At 32.9% G+C, this 21786-nt stretch overlaps 1 protein-coding gene across 6 annotated transcripts in view; it reads left to right on the top strand.

Moving 5' to 3' along the window:
* FOCAD (focadhesin) overlaps nucleotides 1-21786 on the top strand; it is a 369886-nt gene that overhangs the window by 98201 nt on the left and 249899 nt on the right. For all 6 annotated transcript variants that reach the window (XM_074281856.1, XM_074281859.1, XM_074281857.1 and 3 more), the window contains 2 exons: nucleotides 2044-2250; nucleotides 13727-13814. In XM_074281856.1, the coding sequence (XP_074137957.1) occupies nucleotides 2044-2250; nucleotides 13727-13814 (295 nt within the window). The remainder of the gene's footprint in view (nucleotides 1-2043; nucleotides 2251-13726; nucleotides 13815-21786) is intronic.

Genomic DNA, 21786 nt, shown 5'->3' on the forward strand with positions numbered 1-21786 from the left:
GGGTGTTTATCTATGTTAGTATTGGTACTTCTGTTAGTAAAGTCTCAGTTTCACATGAGTTCCATGGCTTTATTGGGCATCAGTGAACTTGTAATCAACTAAAATGCTTGTCTTTCAAATAAATACCACCTAAGCCATTGTCCACTCATGGGATATTTAAACTTAAAATACACAGCACATTGTATTTGTTCCTGTTAAATTTTGTCATTAATTTTAACTTATTTTTCAACCCTCTTGTTCTTTTTCAATATGAATTTGATTTCCCCACATTGGCTGGTCTTTCAGATATGTTCTTAGAGAAACAAAGTATTAAATTTGCTTAACTGTTTTCCCTTTATGCTTATTTTTTGAAATGCTGATGGAAGTTTGAAAAGCACTAATGTTAACTTGGGGATTCACGTTGTTTGTTGGGCTAAAAAAGTAGCAGAAAATATCATAGGAGAGTATGAATGGGTAAATTTCAAGTATTTCCCATGTCATAAGAGCTGAGTAAATGCTTATTACATTTCTTATTTAATGGGTTTCTTAGCATATTGATACTTTTGCTACATTGATAGTTGTCGGCTATTATGGAATAGATTTCCGATTTTTCTAAAATTATTTATGAATTTTGGAGATAATCTTGGCTGAAAATACTCTAATAGGTGTTTTTTATTAAGAAAATTGCACTATAGTCACTTTTTATTAGCAAAATTTTACCATGCGTTTGTTTTATTTTTTGGGGCCATAAAATTCTCAGATGACCATACAAATATTCTGTTAAATTAACTATGAGACTTAAGTTTATTTTTGTATCTTTCTTTTGACTTTATTAACTAAATGTTTTGCAAAATTGGAAAAGAATTTAGGCATGAGATTGTTCACTTTTCAAAATATAAGATTTTCTTTTGGCTACCCTAACCCAATCCTTTTAATGTCATTCTGTTCTCTAGGAACTAATGTAGTTCTTTATAATGCTTTCACTTTGAAACACTTACTGGTCATGGTGGGTTATTACAGTAGTAGCCACTGGTGAAAGGTACAGCTGGTCAACTGTAGTCTTTCCTCTTGATGCAATTAGTAGACACAAGACTCCTGATTGAAGCAGATGGCACATTGTTTTTAATCTCTGGGAATAAATGCCAACATGGCTGAGATCAGGACCTTATCCTTAATTCCAGCTCCAGAATTTTGATCAGAACAGCTGGGCTTGAATTGAATTGGAATTTTCAAGAGCACCAGGTCCTTCCCCTCTAACATTATAGTAGCCTGTTGAGAAGACACTCTTCCATTTGAGTAGTTTTCCACTGTCTCTGCCAAGTTGAGAAATGATGCTTTGACTTGAGAATGTTAGAGCCAATTGTTTGCAGACAAAGTATTTAATGGTGTATTAGAATAACAGACTGAGAAATTGCCACGAGATACCTGTGTTGAATCCTAAAACAAAACAAAACAAAAAAAAACATAGAGCAAAAGTAATTTGGACAGGTCAAACCAACCCTTTATTGAACATTTTTGACTGTGCTGGTATTAATGTTTAGTTTATCCTGACTAGTTGTGTATTTCCAGAGACCATAGAAATTAAACCAATTGAATGTGTTATATAGCTGGTAGTGATGACATAGAATATATGTTAAAATAGAACATATGCTAACATAGCATATATCCAGGTCACTTACAAAAAACAGAAAATGTAACTGTATAACTTTTAGCTTGTGCTAAGTTTTTTTTTTAAAGTTCAATTTTAAAAAAATGAACAAAAATCTTTCTCCACCCTCCTCCCCAGGCAATTGGGGTTAAATGACTTGCCCAAGATCACACAGCTAGGACATGTTAAGTGTCTAAGCTCATATTTGAACTCAGGTCTTACTGACTTAAGGGTTGCTGCTCTATTCATTGAGCCACCTAGCTGTCCCCAGTATTTTCTTTAGCTGGCTTTTTCCTCTCTTTTAGATCCCTAAATGGTTCATAAAGATTTTTCAAAATGTTTAATTTATGCTCTTGGTGCATATTATTCTGCAATATTTAATTTTGATTTAATAATTGTTATTATTTTGGTGACAGGTAAAGGATTTGGTACAGACAACGGAAGTGACACTATTTCTTCAAGAATTATTTTTCAGTCTTTTGCGTTACCCTGTTTTTTGGGAAGAGGAGCTTGTCACACTAAGCTTGCAAATTCTGTGTGTTTGCGAAGTTTGCCTAAAGATAACTGGAGAATGTTCATCTTTAATTCACCTTTTAGAACAAAATTTTGAATTTCTGAAACAGGTAAGATTTACTTAAAAACAAAAAAGATCAGTGGATCATTTTTTTAAAGTGGGTGTTTAATAAATTTCATTCAGTATTGGATAAGTTGTGTGTGCTTATTGATTTGATATTTTCAGAATTTTAGAGTTGGATGGAACAATAAAGATTATTTAGATAAACCTTTATCTGAACTAGGAGTTTATAATGCAGAGTCTTTGGATCCCCAAAGGTCCATGGACTTATTACAGGAGGTCTTGGACTTAAAATGAAAACAATTACATCTTTATTTTTTGCTAAACTTTGCTTGAAATTTAGCATTTTCTTCAATTATTTAAAATTATTATTCTTAAAAATTGCCCATAGGCTTTACCGGATTTCCCAGGATGTCCACAACTCCAAAAAAGGTTTAAAACATTAGTCTGAATAGTAATCCTCTCTATAACATTTCAGATAAATAAAAGGGCAATCTGCATGCTCAGATTGTCTATTTTAATCTTGTTTATGTGTAGAAACTTTTTTATTCTAAACTTGTTTTAAATGACATTAAGAAAGTAAGTGGTTAAATTTGACTATGGTCTACTGATTTGGATCCAGAGTTCCATTATCCCCCCTTTTAACATATTTTCTTATTTGGTCTTCCCATAATTTAATCCTAAAACCTGCCTTCTATAAGGAACTTTCCACTAAGAGGATAAAAAGCATATACTCCTATAGTGTACCAGATTACTAGGTGATTTGTTTCTTTTATGCCTGTTCTTACCCAACCAGTGATAGCTTTTAGCATCATCACAGATATAAGATAATATTTCCCATAGCCCTCTACTTCATTGACTGTGCCCCACAATCACCCACTGAAAGTGCTTTTGCCATAAATTTTATACAAATAATTTTTATTCTATTTTGTTGTTGAATTATTTTGCTGTAAATTTTGCAAAATTTACAAAAGCCTAATATAATCTTCCAATTGCCCTCCTATACTCTGTACTTTCTGAGAGAATTTATTCCTTTGGCTAACTCTGATTATTAAAAAGTGTTACCTACTATTGATCTAAAATGTGTTTCGGTGTAGCTTCTTCCCATTGCTTGTAGTTCTCAATCCCTAGACCGAAATAGAAATACTCTAATATTTCTTCTGCCTGTCAGCTTTATAAGTAATTGAAGATGACTCAGATTTCTTCAAGTTTTCTCTTTTCTAAACTATATTTCACTAAGTCCTCAACCATTTCTTAAATGGTAGAGTCTTCAGTTCTGCAATTAGTCTATTTAACCTCTTCTTGGTATGCATTACTTTAAAAATATTCTTCCTCAAATGTGGCACCCAGAACAATTATCATTATAGCTGACATTTACATTATGATTTTGAACATAAAAAAGGATGTAAAGCATGCAGTTCTTTAAGGTTTATAAGTTATATTATTAGAATTGAAAAAATATTCCTGATATAGTCTATGGTGGAATATAGTAGGGTTGTCATGTTCCTAAATCTAGACACTGTATGTAAGTGAATGCAATTTAATCTTGTGTTAATTTTTTTGATTGCTGTATCATACCGTTGGCTCTTTGAACTTGCAGTCTATACTAAAACTCTCCAATATCTTTCACATTAATTATTGTCTAGCAGCAGTTACCCCATTCTCTTTAGTTAGTTCTTTGAATTTACACATAGACCTTTAGATTTATCATGATGACATTTTATTTCATTACATTTTGTTTTTGGTTCTATGTTGATTATCTTTTTTTTGATTCTGTCATACTGGGTGTTAGGTAATTTTCCTCTCCTTTATATTATTGGTAGTCTTGATAAATGTGCCATTTTTGCCCTCATTCAATTCATTAATAAAGGATAAATAACAGAACTATGGACAGTTTACTGGGGCATTCCACTGGGTACCTTCCACCAATTTGACAATCTGTTAATAACTTTTGTTTGTATATTCTTATTCTATCCATTTCAGATCCCTTATTTGTGTTTAGCACTCATACCTCCATTTGATCCATAAGGATAACACAGGAGATGTTGTTAAAAGATTTTCTGAATTTAAATGTACTACATGTATTTATGAAATTGACCTGACCTATCTACCAGTTTAATAACCCTGTGTGGAAGAAAACATATTTCTATTAGATATTATGTACTAGACTGATGGAAGCAATTTTATTTTAACATTTAATTTGATATCTAATTTTTTCTAGGAAAAGAGAAAATTATCTAAACTTACATAGTTCACACATATCCTGAGATATGACTTTCTTTCCCAAGAGGAATGGACATTCATGAACACATTCTTTTTTTTTTTTTTTTTTGGTTGTTGTTTGTTTTAATTTTTAAAATTTTATTTAAGTTTTTTTTTATTAATTTTATGATTATAACTTTTTTTTGACAGTACATATGCATAGGTAATTTTTTTTTTTTTACAACATTATCCCTAGTACTCCCTTCTGTTCCGAATTTTTTCCCTCCTTCCCTCCACCCCCTCCCCTGGATGGCAGGCATTCCCATACATATTAAATATCTTATAGTATATGCTTGATACAATATATATGTGCAGAACCGAATTTTGTTGTTGTTGTTGTTGCAAAGGAAGAATTGTATTCGGAAGGTAAAAACAATCTGGGAAGAAAAAAAAATGCTCACACTTCACACTCATTTCCCAGTGTTCCTTTTCTGGGTGTAGCTGATTCTGTCCATCATTGATCAATTGGAATTGGATTAGCTCTTCTCTATGTTGAAGAGATCCACTTCCATCAGAATACATCCTCATACAGTATCATTGTTGAAGTGTATAATGATCTCCTAGTTATGCTTGTTTCACTCAGCATCAGTTGATGTAAGTCTCTCTAAACCTTTCTGAATTCATCCTGCTGGTCATTTCTTACAGAACAATAATATTCCATAACATTCATATACCATAATTTACCCAACCATTCTCCAATTGATGGACATCCATTCATTTTCCAGTTTCTAGCCACTATGAAAAGGGCTGCCACAAACATTCTGGCACAGACAGGTCCCTTTCCCTTTTTTAGTATTTCCTTGGGATATAAGCCTAGTAGTAGCACTGCTGGGTCAAAGGGTACACACATTTTGATAACTTTTGGGGAATAATTCCAGATTGCTCTCCAGAATGGTTGAATTCTTTTACAACTCCACCAACAATGCATCAGTGTCCCAGTTTTCCCACAGCCCCTCCAACATTCATCATTATTTGCTCCTGTCATCTTATAGCCCTCTGACAGGTATGTAGTGGTATCTCAGAGTTGTCTTAATTTGCATTTCTCTGATCAATAGTGATTTGGAACACTCTTTCATATGAGTGGAAATAGTTTTAATTTCATCATCTGAAAATTGTCTCTTCATATCGTTTGACTATTTTTCAATTGGAGAATGGCTTGATTTCTTATAAATTAAAGTCAATTCTCTGTACATTTTGGAGATGAGGCCATTATCAGAACCTTTAACTGTAAAAATGTTTTCCCAATTTGTTACTTCCCTTCTAATCTTGTTTGCATTAGTTTTTTTTGTGCAAAAACTTTTTAATTCGATGTAATCAAAATTTTCTATTTTGTGATCAATAATGATCTCTAGTTTTCCTTTGGACACAAATTCCTTCCTCCTCCACAAGTCTGAGAGGTAAACCATCCCATGTTCCTCTAATTTATTTATGATCTCATTCTTTATGCCTAAATCTTGGACCCATTTTGATCTTATCTTAGTATGTGGTGTTAAATGTGGGTCCATGTCTAGTTTCTGCCCTATTAATTTCCAGTTTCCCCAGCAGATTTGTGAAATAATGAATTCTTATCCCAGAAGTTAGGATCTTTGGGTTTGTCAAACACTAGATTGGTATTTTTATTCACTATCTTGCCCTGTGAACCTAACCTATTCCACTGATCAACTAGTCTATTTCTTAGCCAATACCAAATGGTTTTGGTGACTGTTGCTTTATAATATAGTTCTAGATCAGGCACAGCTAGACCATCTTTATTTAATTTTTTTTTTCATTACTTCCCTTGAAATTCTCAACCTTTTGTTGTTCCATATGAATTCTGTTGTTATTTTTTTTAGGTTATTAAAATAGTTTCTTGGGAGTCTGATTGGTATAGCACTAAATAAATAGATTAGTTTGGAGAGTATTGTCATCTTGATTATATTCTCTTGGCCTATCCAAGAGCACTTAATGTCTTTCCAATTATTTAAATCTGACTTTATTTTTGTGGCAAGTGTTTCATAATTTTGCTCATATAATTCCTGACTCTCCTTTGGTAGATATATTCCCAAATATTTTATACTATTGACAGTTATTTTGAATGGAATTTCTCTTTGTATCTCCTGCTCTTGGATTGTGTTGGTAATGTATAAAAATGCTGAGGATTTATGTGGATTTATTTTGTATCCTGCGACTTTGCCAAAGTTCTGAATTATTTCTAATAGCTTTTTAGCAGAGTCTTTGGGGTTCTCTAAGTATACCATCATGTCATCTGCAAAGAGTGATAGTTTGATTTCCTCATTTCCTACTCTAATTCCTTGAATCTCTTTCTGTACTCTTATTGCTGAGGCTAGCGTTTCTAGTACTATATTGAATAGTAATGGTGATAGTGGGCAACCTTGTTTCACTCCTGATTTTACTGGGAAAGGTTCCAGTTTATTGCCATTACATGTGATGTTTACTGATGGTTTTAAATATATGCTTATATTTTTTTTTAAGGAATAGTCCTTTTATTCCTATACTCTCAAGCGTTTTTAGTAGGAATGGATGTTGGATTTTATCAAATGCTTTTTCTGCATCTATTGAGATGATCATATGGTTTTTATTAATTTGATTATTAATATGGTCAGTTATACTAATAGTTTTCCTAATATTAAACCAGCCCTGCATTCCTGGTATAAATCCTACTTGATCATAGTGTATTATCCTGGGGATGATTTTCTGAAGTTTTTTTGCTAATATCTTATTTAAGATTTTAGCATCAATATTCATTAAGGAAATTGGTCTATAGTTTTCTTTCTCAGTTTTCAATCTACCTGGTTTAGGTATCAGTACCATGTCTGTGTCATAAAAGGAATTTGGTAGGACTCCTTCAATCCCTATTTTTTCAAATAGTTTATATAGCATTGGAATTAGTTGTTCTTTAAATGTTTGGTAGAATTCACATGTAAATCTTTCTGGTCCTGGGGATTTTTTCTTAGGAGGTTTTTATTTTCAAAACATATGCCTGGATAATTTTTTTCGACATTGACCCTTGCAAAACCTTGTGTTCCAAATTTCCCTCCCCTTTCTTCCACTCCCTCTCTTAGATGGCAAGTAATCCAATATTTGTTAAACATGTGCAATTCTTTTATATGTATTTCTACAATTATCATGTTGCATAAGAAAAATCAGATCAGAAAGGGAAAAAAATGAGAAAAAATAAAATAATGGAAGCAAAGAAGTGAAAATACTATATGTTGTGATTTACACAGTTTCTACAATTTTCTCTCTGGGTGCAGATGGCTCTCTTCATCACAAGATTATTGGAACTGGTCTGAAACATCTCATTGTTGAAGAGAGCCACTTCCATCAGAATTGATCATTATATAGTCTTGTGCCATGTACAATGATCTCCTGGTTCTGCCCATTTCACTAAGCATCAGTTGAAAAATTCTTGAACAATGGAAGATGGTAAAACACAGTTTTGGGTCCAAAATGTCACCATTCAATTCCTTTGTCAATTTTAATCTTTTAATCAGTCTATTGGCCTTGAATGCAGAAGAGGAGACAATATTATCTTAAGAAGAGTTAATTTTATTTTTAATAGTATTTAATGGATATAGATCAAATACATGCAAAGATAGTTTGCAACATTCACCTTTGCAAAACCTTGTCTTCCAAATTTTTCTCCCTTCCCCTCCCCTTCCCAATCCCTTTCTCTAGATAGCACGTAATCCAATATAGGTTAAACATGCTTCTAAATCTGTTTTTATACTTGTCATGGTTTGCAAGAAAACTCTGATCAAAAGGGAAAAAATAGAGAGATAAAAAAAGAAGATAAAAATTTATTACCCTTAACCTTTTTTTTTTTTTTTTTTTTTTTTACTAAGAAATGCTAGCTTTCATTTTCTTAAAGGGACAACTCTCAAGATGGTTTTAGAGTAGAGAAAATATTTTGCAATTAATAGTTGATATAAAAAGGAGGTTTCTAACATACTTATATACCTATTTAAAAATGAATTGAGTTTGTTATGAAAGATTCTTTTAAAAATGTTTTATTTATTTCCTTTCTATTTAGTTAATTTATAAAATAATCACATCTTAATTTTGTGGTCTTGCCAACTTCTCTGCTCCCATTTCCACTGCTTGTGGCTGAGGTCTAGTATCTATATTTTAGTATCACTTTTGTGGAACAAGATTAATTATTACAAGTGACCCACATTCTGTTTCCTATTAGTGCTCTTTTCATTTACATTATTGTAGTCCTTGTATATATTGTTATTTTGGTTCTTTTTTTTTTTTTTTGCATTACTTTAATTCATGCAAATATTTCTATGTTTTCCTGAATTCCTTATGATTAGTATGAACTGGGAAGTAGCTATGAAGAGTTTTAAGATCTCTGAAAACTATTATTATATACTTAGATTTTCTAAGTACATTTATTCAGTTAAGTATTATAATTTGTGCCTATATTAAATTTCCCTCTTACTGAGGTACACTTGATGCTAAATTAGCTGTAGTCCTGAGATAATACTGCCGGGATTGTTTTGCCCAGATGACAATGATCACATATTCAGTGTTCTGCCAAAAAAAAAAAAAAAAAAAAATCAAAAAGAAACCAAGAAAAGAATTACCTAATAGATGAAAATTTTAATATTAGCAATGTCATATACAAATGAAACTTTGGTTTAGTTCATGTCACTGATCCATGTACTCAAATGCTTAAATGTTTAGTATATTCCTCAATTAAAAAAAAAATGAAGACTTACTGGTTTTGGGGGAATAATCATTTCCCTTTTGCAGTGCATCCAAACCATCCCTTTAAAATAAATTCTGCAGTTTCTTTTTTGAAAAGTATCTTTGAAAAAAATTGTGGTGTTAACTTTTTTTTTTTTTTTTTTTTTTTTGGAAAACTTGGAAAGGACTTGTCTTCATTTCTCTGTCATTTCTCCTGTCTTCATACTTTTTTTTTTTTTTTTTTTTTTTAAAGATCATTGACAACTGTTCCACCATTTTGTTTTAGTACCCTGAGATAGTTCATTGTAGCCTGATGCCTTGAAGACCAGTTAGGTTTATTCTTTACATTACCTTATCTTGGTTTTTATCTTTTTTTTTTTAACCAATATTTTATCTTTTTCAACCTGGCAACCATTTTTCTTGGCATATAAAACAAAAGTAAAATAAAAATTTAATAATACTAACATTTAATCAGGTCATTAATTTCTTCTCTTTGGACTTTTTTTTTTTCCATTTCTATACATCATTTAAATAATCTCTTTTTATTGTTCTTATTATTCATTGTTAAACTCACTTCATTTTGTGGTTTGAGAGTTCCTGACACTATTCTAATAAGACTGTTTCACTCTTTTGTCCTTTTCTTCTTTTATTTGCCTTTGTCTATTGTGCTTTTTTAAAAAAAAAATTTTTACATTTTTTACCAAATCCTTCATTTGTAAATATAATCTTCCATTCTTTCTTGCATTCAGTTTTCCTTCCCTCCCTCCCTCCCTCCCTACCTCCCTCCTTCCTTCCTTCTTTCCTTCCTTCCTTTCTTCTTTCTTTCCTTCCTTTCTTACTTTCCTTCCTTTCTTTCCTTCCTTCCTTTCTTCCTTCCTTCCTCTTCCTCCTCCTCCTCTTTCTTATTTTTCTTTCCTTCTTCTTCTCCCTTCTTCTCCTTCCTTCTTTTTCTTTTTTGGTTAGATTAACTTATTTGTTGCTTTGTTTTTGGCATATGCCCAGATAATTAAAGAGTTCCATTATTAATATATCATGCTTTCGTATTTACTTTGTGATCTGTTTCCCAAATTCTTCCTCAGGTTGTGTATCATAAACTGTAATCACAATAATTGCTTATGTTTCTGCCTTCATTATCTTTATTTACATGCTGTCCACTAAGCTTTACCCTTTTAGTTTCTGTATTTCCGTGTGAATAAATCTTTGAACATTCTCTTCCTATTCCCTTTTAGTCTAAACTATATCTTTAGATTAAGGCTACCTTTTTAAAAACTTATTTTAATCATAGATCTTATCCAACTAAAGTTATGTTTATATATGTTAAGGTCAAATTTGTCCCCTTTTCTTAGATCTTAGGGTCATCTTTATTATTCACATGTTGTACCTATCTGTATAGCTTATTTGGCCATGGATTTTATTGCTGTCTCTCCCTCCTCTCCTTTTAAAAATTTTATTTCTTCTGGATTTCTACTTATATTCTTCTTTCTACATTATAGGTATTTGGTGTCAGTCTACTGACAAATTACTACTACAAAAGATACGACTACAAATTTAAAAGTGTTTTGTTCTTTTTGATAAGGTTTATGTTCTCTTGTAATATTCTAGTCATGGTTCTCTTCCCAACAAGTATCAGTTGAATTTGCCTCTTTAAAGTTTTCTAGTTTACTGTGTTTAGTTCCCTGAGTTGGTGCATATGTATGAGGCCCTTGCTACTTTTATTATTTCTGCATTAAATATAACTTTAAGTTTGTAGTAAACTGGATTAGTAATAATAATAATATGTAATAATGATTGGTACTAAATAATCTATTTATTACCGAATACCTGGTTTTTTTTAATAGAACTATGATGAAAAAGATTTTAATCTGGCAGAAAGGCTAAAAACTGGTGTAAAAATAAATTATGTACTCAAATAGAGTGTTTCAAATTCACAAATTCATTATCTCATACAACTATTAACTTTAGCCAATTGAACCATCTATCTTAACATTCCTTGTTTTGATGATAATTGAAAAGGTGGTTCTCATAAAAGTATGATATTAATATGTATTTTAAGCCCGTACTTTTATAAAGTAATAGTAGTATCAAAAGCCTTACAGAAATAGCAAAATATCAAAAAAATGTTTTTTGCATATTTTCATTTTCTGTACTAGCATTCTATTTCTATCTTGAGCACAAAACTGACAATTTAAAATAGTGTTTAATGTTGAAAAATAATGTCCTTGGCAAAAGGGCATCTCTCTATTCTTTTCATTCCTTTTCACTGTTTTAATCTTCATATCAGAAAGAAAAAAATATAACTTAAATACCTATTTTTGTTTACTTAATCAAGGAGGAATCTTGTCAACATTAATTTTCGAATTTTTTTGGTGGAAAATGCTTTTCAATTTGATGTGTCCTCTGCCATATATATGCTTTCTATGTTTAAATTAAGCTTAGTGGAATGAAATAAACCTATTGTATATTTTGTGAACATTATCTATTTGTTGTTATCATCGTGCAGATCAGCTGGATTTTCTTAGAATCTAAGAGTGTTTTAGGACCTTTCATATGATATATTCTAATCCTGACCCAGAGCAGAAATCCTTTTCTGTAATGTCAATGAGAATTGGTCATCTTGCCACTGATTAAAGATTTCTAGGGAAGGAGAACTCATTACCTTTGGAGACAGCTCATTCCATTTTGGACACTTCCAATTGTTAGAAAAGTCTTCCTTATAATGAGGTGAAATCTCTCTCTAGAGCCTCTTGAAGACCGCTTGATCTTCTCCTGCTCTCTGGGACCCAGAGGTTACTCTTTTTCCATGCAATACCCTTTTAAATACAGCCACTTTGTATGAGGGGAAAGAGACCTGGATTTGTAATCAGAAGTTCTTTAGATCATAGATTTGAAGCTGTATGGTTTCTTTAGAGATCATATAATCTGAACTCTTCAAGAAATTTCTCTACTGTCATTTTCATTCCTACGTTAACTTTGACTTCAAGAGGAGGATTCCTTGAGTGGAGAACTGTTCTCCTCGTAAAGCTAAAGGGCATATCAGAGACTAATTATTTAACCCCCTTTTATTTTTTTAAAAAACTGTTAATGAAGTTTTGAGTTTCTTTTTTACTTTAATATTTTCTTGTTTCCCCAATTACATGTAAAAACAAATTTTAACATTCTTGTTTTTTTTTAATTTTGGATTTAATTCTTAATACTCTTCTGTTTTCCCTTATTATCGAGAAGATAAATGATTTGATATATAAGGCACATGAAGTTAAAAACTTGCTCACCTCACATAGAAAGCAAGTTGTGGAAGCTGATTTTATATCCAGGACTTCTCCAGAATACTGTGTGATTTAACTTTTAGAATCTCTGGATTTGAACCCACGCTCTGCAGTCATATAACTTCTTTTTTTTTTTTTTAAATGAAACATAAAAAAATGAATTTATTTCCCCAGATACTGATAATTTTTTTTTTTAATTAAAACTTTTTATTTACAAAACATATGCATGGGCAATTTTTCAACACTGCAAAACTTTCTGTTCCAAATTATTCCCTGCCTCCCTCCATCTCTTCCCCTAGATGGCAGGTAGTCCAATACACGCTAAATATGTTAAATCCAATATATATACACATATTTACACAGTTATCTTGCTGCACAAGAAAAATTGGATCTAGAAAGAAAAAAATCCTGAGAAGAAAAACAAAATGCAGGCAAACAACAGAAAGCATGAAAAAGTCATATAACTTCTTTTGGACTCAGTCTCCTCACCTTTAAAAGTAGGCTTAGTGTTTGGTCTTTCTCATTATAAACACATGGTCTTGTGAAAAATATTATTATATTATTATTACTTATTACATTAGGTGTTCTCAGATCTCCCCATTTCCTTGGATGGCATAATTTGGATATGGAGTTATCTTTCTTAAGGAGTCTAGTTCTTCTAAAAGAATTTTTTTTTAAATTTAAAGCTATTGTTTATTAATCATAAAGACTATACATGCAGAAAGTATAAATTAATCTTGTCAACTATCAAGATAGTTATAGTATTTTGAATATGTATATATTTATATATATATACAATATCTATGTATATATATGTTACATATATTTATATTCACAAATATATTAACTCAAGGATTAATATAAAAATGATGATAGCCTATATTTATATAGTTCTTTATGATTGGCAAAGTATTATACAAAGTATATATTATATAGTATTACTATTTCATTTTATTTGTGCAACAGCTCAGAGAGGTAGATAGGCTATTATCAATTATTATTCCAGTTTTACAAAGGAAGAAATCAAGTTTAAGGTATTAAATGGTTGTTCCAGTTCACACAGTAGATGCCTGAGAATGGAATTGAACTGAAATTGGGATCCAGCGTTCTATCCATTGTGCCAAGCAGCTGCTTATAAAATATGTGTATGTGTGTGATATTGTAGTCATTTTGTAAAGTCTTTCATCCCATATTTTAAATCTGTAGTGTTGAATGTGCTAGGAATATTATGCATATTTGCAATGTACACGAAATAATATTAAGGATTTAAAAAATATTTTTAAGGATTGTTTTCTTCCTTTCTTTTAGGGATTTCCTGTTGAACAAGGCATAATTATTATAAGTTTACTTATCCTACAGACACCAACAAGTGAGCAGAAGCCCATCTTAAATCTAGGTAAGAATTCCCCTCCTTCAGAAACTGTGAATATGTTATGAATCTTGTGGAAGTATTGCACTATTTTTATTTCATTCGAGATTTGACATTTTTTAGTTTTCTTTCATATCTTTTTTAAATTCTTTCAAGTAGAGCTTATTCTTGCCTTGTGAAGTGGGTAGAGAGCTGACCTCAAAGCCAGGGAAGCCTTTGGTTAAATTCTTATCCCTGATAATGAGTCCACTTTCTCTGTGCCTATGGGCAAATTTTTTAACTTTTCAGTTTTTTCAGTAAGTCTTCTTAAGAATGTCACTTATGGAAAAGATACCTACTCTTATTAGTAAAATACATTTTCTCACCTACAAAGAAATGAGTCCCCATCCCTATTCTCTTCCTACCTTGGCGTATCATGATAAAATCTTCATAAAAGTAATTCTCATGTGATTTATGTTATCGTTCAGTTATTTTTCAGTCATCTCTGACTCTTCATTTCCCCATTTGGGATTTTCTTTGGCAAAGATCTTGAGTAGTTTGCCATTTCCTTCTCCAGCTCGTTTTACAGATGAAGAAACTGAGGGAAACAGGGTGAAGTGATATGCCCAGAGTCACAGCTAGTATTTCTGGGGCCAGATTTGAACTCAGGAAGGTGAGTTTAGGCTGGTTGCTATGTCTACTGCATCAATTAACTACCCTCGTTCACATTTATAAGGCTTTTTTCATAGTCTTCTTCCTTTTTAGCTTGATTGCTGATTGCTATTTTAAGTACTTATTTAGCACCTGCTTTGTATGAAAGAATCATATCAGATGTGAAGGGAGATGCAAAAATAAAGCAGCTACTTGCAGCCACAGGGTAAAGATGAGTCCCTGATCCTGGATAATGGTTAAGAACTTAAATGGTTTTATAGGGATGAAGCATGTTTGGTGATGAGTCTCTCTTACCCATGTGTTCTCAGCCAGATCAGCTCACTTCCAGCATTTACCCCCAAATAAATAAATTACCCTTCTTGGGGTGAGATCAATTATAGAGGGATGGTAAACCATATACAGAATTATAGTTTACTTTTAATGTTTTTAATAGTTTACATGAACTCCTCCTAGATTAATTGAAGATATTCTTTCCTCCATTAAAAAAATCCCAAAACTTCATTGAAGAAGTGCCATTTTAATGGGAGCTTTGGGCTAAACTTATGAGGACCCTGTCCTTCCATTTTGTTTTGAAAGTTAAATTTTAACAAAAACGTCAAAATTTAACAAAAACAAAAACATAAACAAAAGCATATCCCTGCAGAGAGATGGACAGCTATATTAATCATTACCTATCAGGTTGAGGAAGAACAGCAAGCATTAGATTGATAAATGAATATTAAATGTTTATGGTCCATGCTAAAAGCCTTGACTTTTTTTATGTTTTCTTCCTGGCTACACCTTTGCAAACAAGCACAAACTTTATTTGCGATTGTTCTTGTAATCTTAATCTAAAATCAGAACTTAGAGAATCATCACTTCAGGATTGGGATATATAGGGAGATAACAGCTAAAGCTCATAGTGGTCACACAGTTACAAATCCTGGATCTTATCCTTTCTTTAAAAAGTATTTAAAAGTCTACTCTATACCAGCCACAATGCTAGACATATATTCATATGAGTACATGATACAAATAAATGATAAAAGGAATGAAATAACCTCTTCTTACTGTTTACATTCTATTAGGAAATCCCAAAATGTGTATATTATGTATATATAGATGAATCTCACTTTATATAAGTTGACTCTTCTGCAGTCTTTTGAATTTGTCTTCCACAGAAAATGATTTCTTTGGTGTTTTAAATTTGTTCTTGGTGGCAGAGAAGGGAGTGAGTCAGGGAGACAGAAAGTAGGCCATGTCCCCGTGGAGGGAAGGAGTCCATTCAAGGACATATGGGGGCTGGTTGAAGGGTGTGTTGGGGCAGTGAGACCTGGACAAAGAAGTGATACCTTGATGGAGCTTGGAACAGCCTTGTTGGGGTTTGGCGAGAGAGGAAGAGTGTGGGAGGGATTGGACTGGGGAGATGTGTGGGAAATGGACATGGAGAGGATAGGTTTCTTGACTGGACACAGACATGAACTACTGAACATAATCTCACGTGTGTGTAGGCACACCGGTCAGTGAGTGAGCACAGTGGGGTAGAAGTCTCACCTCTTGGTTCTCAAGTTCTCAAGTAAATATCCCCACTTCAGAGATGATTGCAGGCTTTCCCACGTTCTTCTGCTTTGAAGGTTTTTTTTTTTTTTTTTTTTAAGGGTTTGTTGTTGTTGGGGAGGAAGCAAACACCAGCCGAGCTGAGAGGCTGTAGAAGAGAAAGTATACAATATTGTAAAGTTAACATGAGTGTTTTCTTTGGAATCCGGATTTCTTTTCATAAAGTTAAATTTGTGTAATAGGAATTTATACAGAGCAAGAACTGTTTCTATAGACTAAATATCAAAAGAATAAATATGAATAAAGTCAAAGTACTTAAATTAACTTTAAAGCAGTTTAGAAGGGAGAGCACTAGCAATTCAGGTAATTAGTGGGGTGGAGGAGTTTTGTGTCTTGAAAGAAGAAATGGATTTTTAAAGACAGAAATGAGGAGGCAATGGATTCTTGTCCTGGGAGGCATCCAGTACAAAGACATGAAGGAGAGGAAATGAAGTGTTGTTTTTGAGGATCTGAGAAGGCAAATTTGGGTGGAGTGCAAAGTGTGAGAGGTAGAATGATAAAGGCCAGAAAGTTGGGATTAACTTGTTCTAAGCATTAAATGCTATAATCAAATCAACATGCATTTGTTATACACTTACTTAGTTACCCAGCAATGTGCTTATCAGTTCCAGAAATGTCTTTCATATTATTCCATGGATTTCAGTAATCCGTCCATTTCTCATATCTTAGTAGTCCCTCTTTTATGATTATGACTACTCTGGGGTACAAAAATATAGGGTAACAGCAACAAAATAACTACCAACTTGTATATGTGTGTGTTTGTGTGTGTGTGTGTGTGTGTGTGTGTGTGTGTGTGTGTGTGTGTGTGTGTGTGTATTTAACAGTAAGTTTAACAATAAGCAGTGCTATTATATTTTATCTTAAAGCAATCTCTGGATGTAGGTCCTATTGTTACTGTTTTACAGATGAAGGAACTGCAGAGGTTAAAGTAAGGACTTTTCTGGTTTTAAAGATCTAGTCTGAAGTCCTTGTATCATTGTAAATATATACTTGCACATGTGCAAAATGAAGTTCTCCCCTCTACTCCAATGAAAAGGTTCTACTAATGTGCTGTAGCTAGGAGAGCTGCTCTGGAGATACATTCCCCAGACTTTCCAATTAATTGGACATGAGAGATAAGTGAGAGTGATGAATAAGAGGATTCCTAAATTGTGAACCTGGATGACCAGAAATGTGTTAGTGCCCTTGACAAAAATGGGGATGTTAGGTCTAAATAGGCTCGGGGAGGAAGATAATTAGGGTTTATGTGTTAATTTTCATATGCCTGTGATATTCACATAGCATCTCCAACTAGCTCTTGGTAATGTGGGATCAGGCAAGTGATGAGAGCTTAACAGATAACATTTAGGAACAATATATGAAGATAGTGTTTCAAGAAATAGTTGAGCCCTCAGAACAGAATTTCAGGAGCTTGAGACAGAATAATCAGGTGGGAGGAAAACCAGGAGAGCGCAATGTCATGAAAATCCAAGAATGAAAGACTATCCAAGAGGAGGGGAATGCGGCAAGAAAAACTAAGAAAAGACCAAAGGATTTAGCATTTCAGAAGTTTTTGATAATATTATAGAGTAGTTTCTGCTTAATGTTGGGTCCAGAAGCCACCAAATGAACAGGATGGGAGGGACTAGTGACAATGTATATTAATATGCCATCTATGTATATGGTATTTAAAAATTTTTTATTCATACATTTTTAATATCACTTTCATATATTCATTCCCTTCCTTTCTTTTGTTCTCTACCCGAAGAACCATTCTTTATAATAACAAATAAAAAAGGGAAAGGGAAAAAAAAGCATTTGAACAAAACTAAATGTGGTAGCCATATCCAGCAGTACATGCTTTGTTCTATATCCATTTACTCCAGGTCTGCAAAGAAGGGTAGGTAGCTATATATTCTTTTCTTTCTATTACTTACTACTAACACCCTAAATACTACATGATTTGGGTAATCGTTAGGGATCTATTAGATTGTTTGGTTGTGGTGATATTTTAAACAAATACTATGCAAAATAATCATCCTTATAAAAATATTATGTGACTGATATTATCTGATGTTGTGTCATGTACAAAAGATAAAACTTTTTTGCTCTTAAAACAACACAATGACAGTTTGGGTGTCTGTTTCCTTATACAATGACTGAAATACCTAACAGAGTCCAGATTAAATCTCCTGCCATCTGCTCTTTTGTTCTGTTAGCCTTCCTTCTATTTGGTTTTCTACCCCAGTCCTTCTACTTTCATTTCATGGCAGGTAGAATCCTTATGAGAACAGTTTCACTTCCTTTTTGGAAACCATTCCTACTCTTATTTGAATTCTACTTCTGGCACTTTTACTTATATAGGGGAGAAATTTAAGTTTCCTGAGCCTTTTGCTTACTGGATTCATCAGATGAGATAGTATATTTGAAGTGCTTTGTACATCTGAAAGAGATGTGTTTGTGTATGTGTGTGTGTGTATAATTAATATTTAAAATAAAACTGAAGGTTAAGAAACCCAGTCGTATGTAATTATCTAAAAGCAGAGATGTCAATAGTACCAAGTGTAACTCCTTGGGGTACTGAACCTGATGAATATGTAATGGGGATTTGTTTAACAAACTATCTAAAAATAGACTAGGACATAGATACTGCTAAATTGTAGTTTTCTAAGTCAGTATGCAACAGGCAGGGAAAGAATGTTTATTTCTTTGGTATCAGTGCATTAAAAACCAGTGAAACCTCAGGTATGTCTTTTGTTTTGGAACTTTGATGCTAGTATCTGATGACTTGATATTTTATTTTCATTTGCACAGCAAGCTAGTTGAATTTCGACATGTCTGATTTGTATTTGCCTCATTATCATGTCAGAATTAAAGAATCATGCCTGAAGCTGTTGAACTTGATAGTTTTGCTTTGTAGAGTCAGGAAGAATTATCCTTTAGTACACTAGGGAAAAAAAGGAGGGAAAAATTGGTTAGAATGATCAAGAAATTACTGAATTGTCAGATTAAAAAAACCTATAACAATTATAGCAGTGAATTAAAAAAGAGGTGTTCAAATCATTACAGCTGGTTTTTAAATAACTTATGTAGGCTTCAGTGATTATCTGGAAGATTTGTATTCCTTACTTCTAGAAACCATTTGAACTTAATAAAAAAAATACAGTACTGGTTACTTTTACTATATCTGAAAGCTTCTATTATATAATAAATGAATTAAAAAATAACCATTTGATTGCTAAAGACAAGGAGCTATTTTGGTTCTAATTTTTCTTGTCTTTTCCTTAGCATGTCAACCACAGAAAAAGAAGCTTTTTTAAAAAAATATTTTTTGAAGCTTTTTATTTTCAAAGCATATGCAAGGATAACTTTTCAACACTGACCCTTATAAAACCTTGTGTTCCAATTTTTCCCCCTTTTCCCTCTCCCCTTCCCTTAGCTGTTAAGTAATCCAATATATGTTAAACATGGTAAAAATATATGTAAATCCAATACTGGTATACATATTTATATAGTTATCTTGCTGCACAAGAAAAACCAGATGAAAAAAGAAAAAAATGAGAAAGAAAATAAAATTTAAGCAAACAACCACAAAAGAAGTGAAAATACTATGTTGTGATCCACACTCAATTCTCACAGTCCTTTTTGTGGGTGTAGATGGCTCTCTCCATCACGCGTCCATTGGAATTGTCCTGAATCATCTCGTTGTTGAAGAGAGCCACATCCACCAGAATTGATCATTGTATAATCTTATTGTTGACATGTACAATGATCTCCTGGTTCTGCTCATTTCACTCAGCATCAGTTCCTGTAAGTCTCTCCAGGCCTCTCTGAAATCATCCTGTTGGTCATTTCTTATAGAACAGTAATATTCCATAACATTCATATACCACAATTTATTCAGCCAATCTCCAATTGATGGACATCCTCTCAGTTTCCAGTTTCTTGCCACCAATTATAACACGCTGTTGTCTCCAGAAGCTGCCGATCGCTCTCTGGGGGGAGATCTGCTGTGTCGACTCAAATCTCTCAGACAGATTCTTCTTCCTGTAGAGAGCTGACTTCCCTTCCTGCAGAGAGCTGCCTCAAGTCTGTCTAGAGCAGAGACTGACTTTTTTTCTGCAGAGCCGCCCTCTTTATCCTCCCAGAGAATGGGCGTGGGATAATGCAAGGGCTTCTGGGAAGAACCACTTCAACCAATGAACTTGCTCCTCCCAAGCACACAAGCTCTTCCCCAGGAATTCACAAGTGAAACTCCCAGGAAAGGCCGGAACTAGAAAATTGTCAAGTACCGACTTAGCACTTAGTTAGAACCTTATATCTTATTATCTCATTAGCACTTAGTAAGAACCTAACACCCTCCCCCCCCCCCAAAAAAAAAAAAAAAAAAAAAAAGCTTTTCTTAAGTAATTATTATCAGGTGCTGTGCTAATTGTGAATCCTAGAATTTGAGATTTGGAAGGGTTCTTAGGGGCCATACCCTAAAGAAATGCCCATTGTAATGGAACTGCCAATCATCCTCTCTCCATTTCTTGTTAACTTGTTAAGAAATTTTTCCTCATTCCCCAAAGTTGCCTCTCTGTAATTTTCATTTGTGGTTCTGATTCCACCATGTGGTGCCAAATGGACTTAGTCTGATCCCATTTCTACAGGACAGACCTGTAGGTATTTGAAAGAAACTCTTTTGTCCCTTGCCCTCCCCAAAATCTTTTCTTTCCCAGATTGACTAATGATGATAGTATTAATATATTTAGTATTATAAGGTTTGTAAAGTATTTTACAAATATTTCATGTTAATGACCCACATGTTAGAAACACAGGGATAAACACAGATCTCTGTGGTACTCTATTAGGAGTGTACCTATTCATCCATTTATTAATATATCCATGTAGGTTGAGTCAATATGCTTTGGCATGAGAAACACTATGAAATTCTTTGTTCAAATCCAAATAAGGTATGTTTATTGAATTTACTTATTCTTCTAGTTAAACATCTGTATCAGAAAAGGGAATATGGACAGTTTGATGTGACTTATTCCTACCTTCTTTATTAATGATGCCTTGTAGAATTTGTCTAGGAATCAAAACCAGGATTACCAGACTGGTTCATATGCTTTGTTCACTTCCCCTTTCTGAAAATTGATTTAATTTTTCCTTTTCCTCCAACCTTATAGCATTCTCCTGTTTGCTACAATCTTTCATTTGTTAATGATAGTAGTTAAACAGTCTTATCTACTGATTCTTTCTGTATCTGAGGAAGTAATTCCTATGGGTCAAGTGACAAGTTCATCATTGGCAAGTAGGTGTTTTCGTAAATCTTATTACTTGTCATGGATATCAGTTTCCTGTTAGTCATTTTCTTCCTGGGAACAGTGATCATTCCCTTGGCAGAGAAAGTAGAAGCCAAATATGAACTTAGTAGCTCTTCCTTCTTTTTGTTCTTACTTATAAGGATAGGGTTCAGAAAGAGACTTTCTCTCTTCTTTAATTCTTCCTTTTCTCTCATTATATCTAAGAACATTCCAGTTGTTTTTAAATTCCTTTGACAACTTCAACTTTTTCTGAGCCTTAGCATTTCTGAAACTATTTTTTATGGTACCATACTGCGTTCTTATGTTAATGCTCATATACCTATCCTTCCATCTTTTGCACATTTTTAAAAATTAAATTTTTTTTTCAAAGAATATTTTCCTTTTCCCTTTTTTTCTGATACCCACCACCCACTGTAAAGTTAGAATAAAAACAAACAAAAAAAACCACCTCCTGTTGCAAA

The sequence above is a fragment of the Sminthopsis crassicaudata genome, chromosome 1 (genome assembly GCF_048593235.1).
Source record: "Sminthopsis crassicaudata isolate SCR6 chromosome 1, ASM4859323v1, whole genome shotgun sequence".
In the NCBI taxonomy this organism is placed as follows: Eukaryota; Metazoa; Chordata; class Mammalia; order Dasyuromorphia; family Dasyuridae; genus Sminthopsis; species Sminthopsis crassicaudata.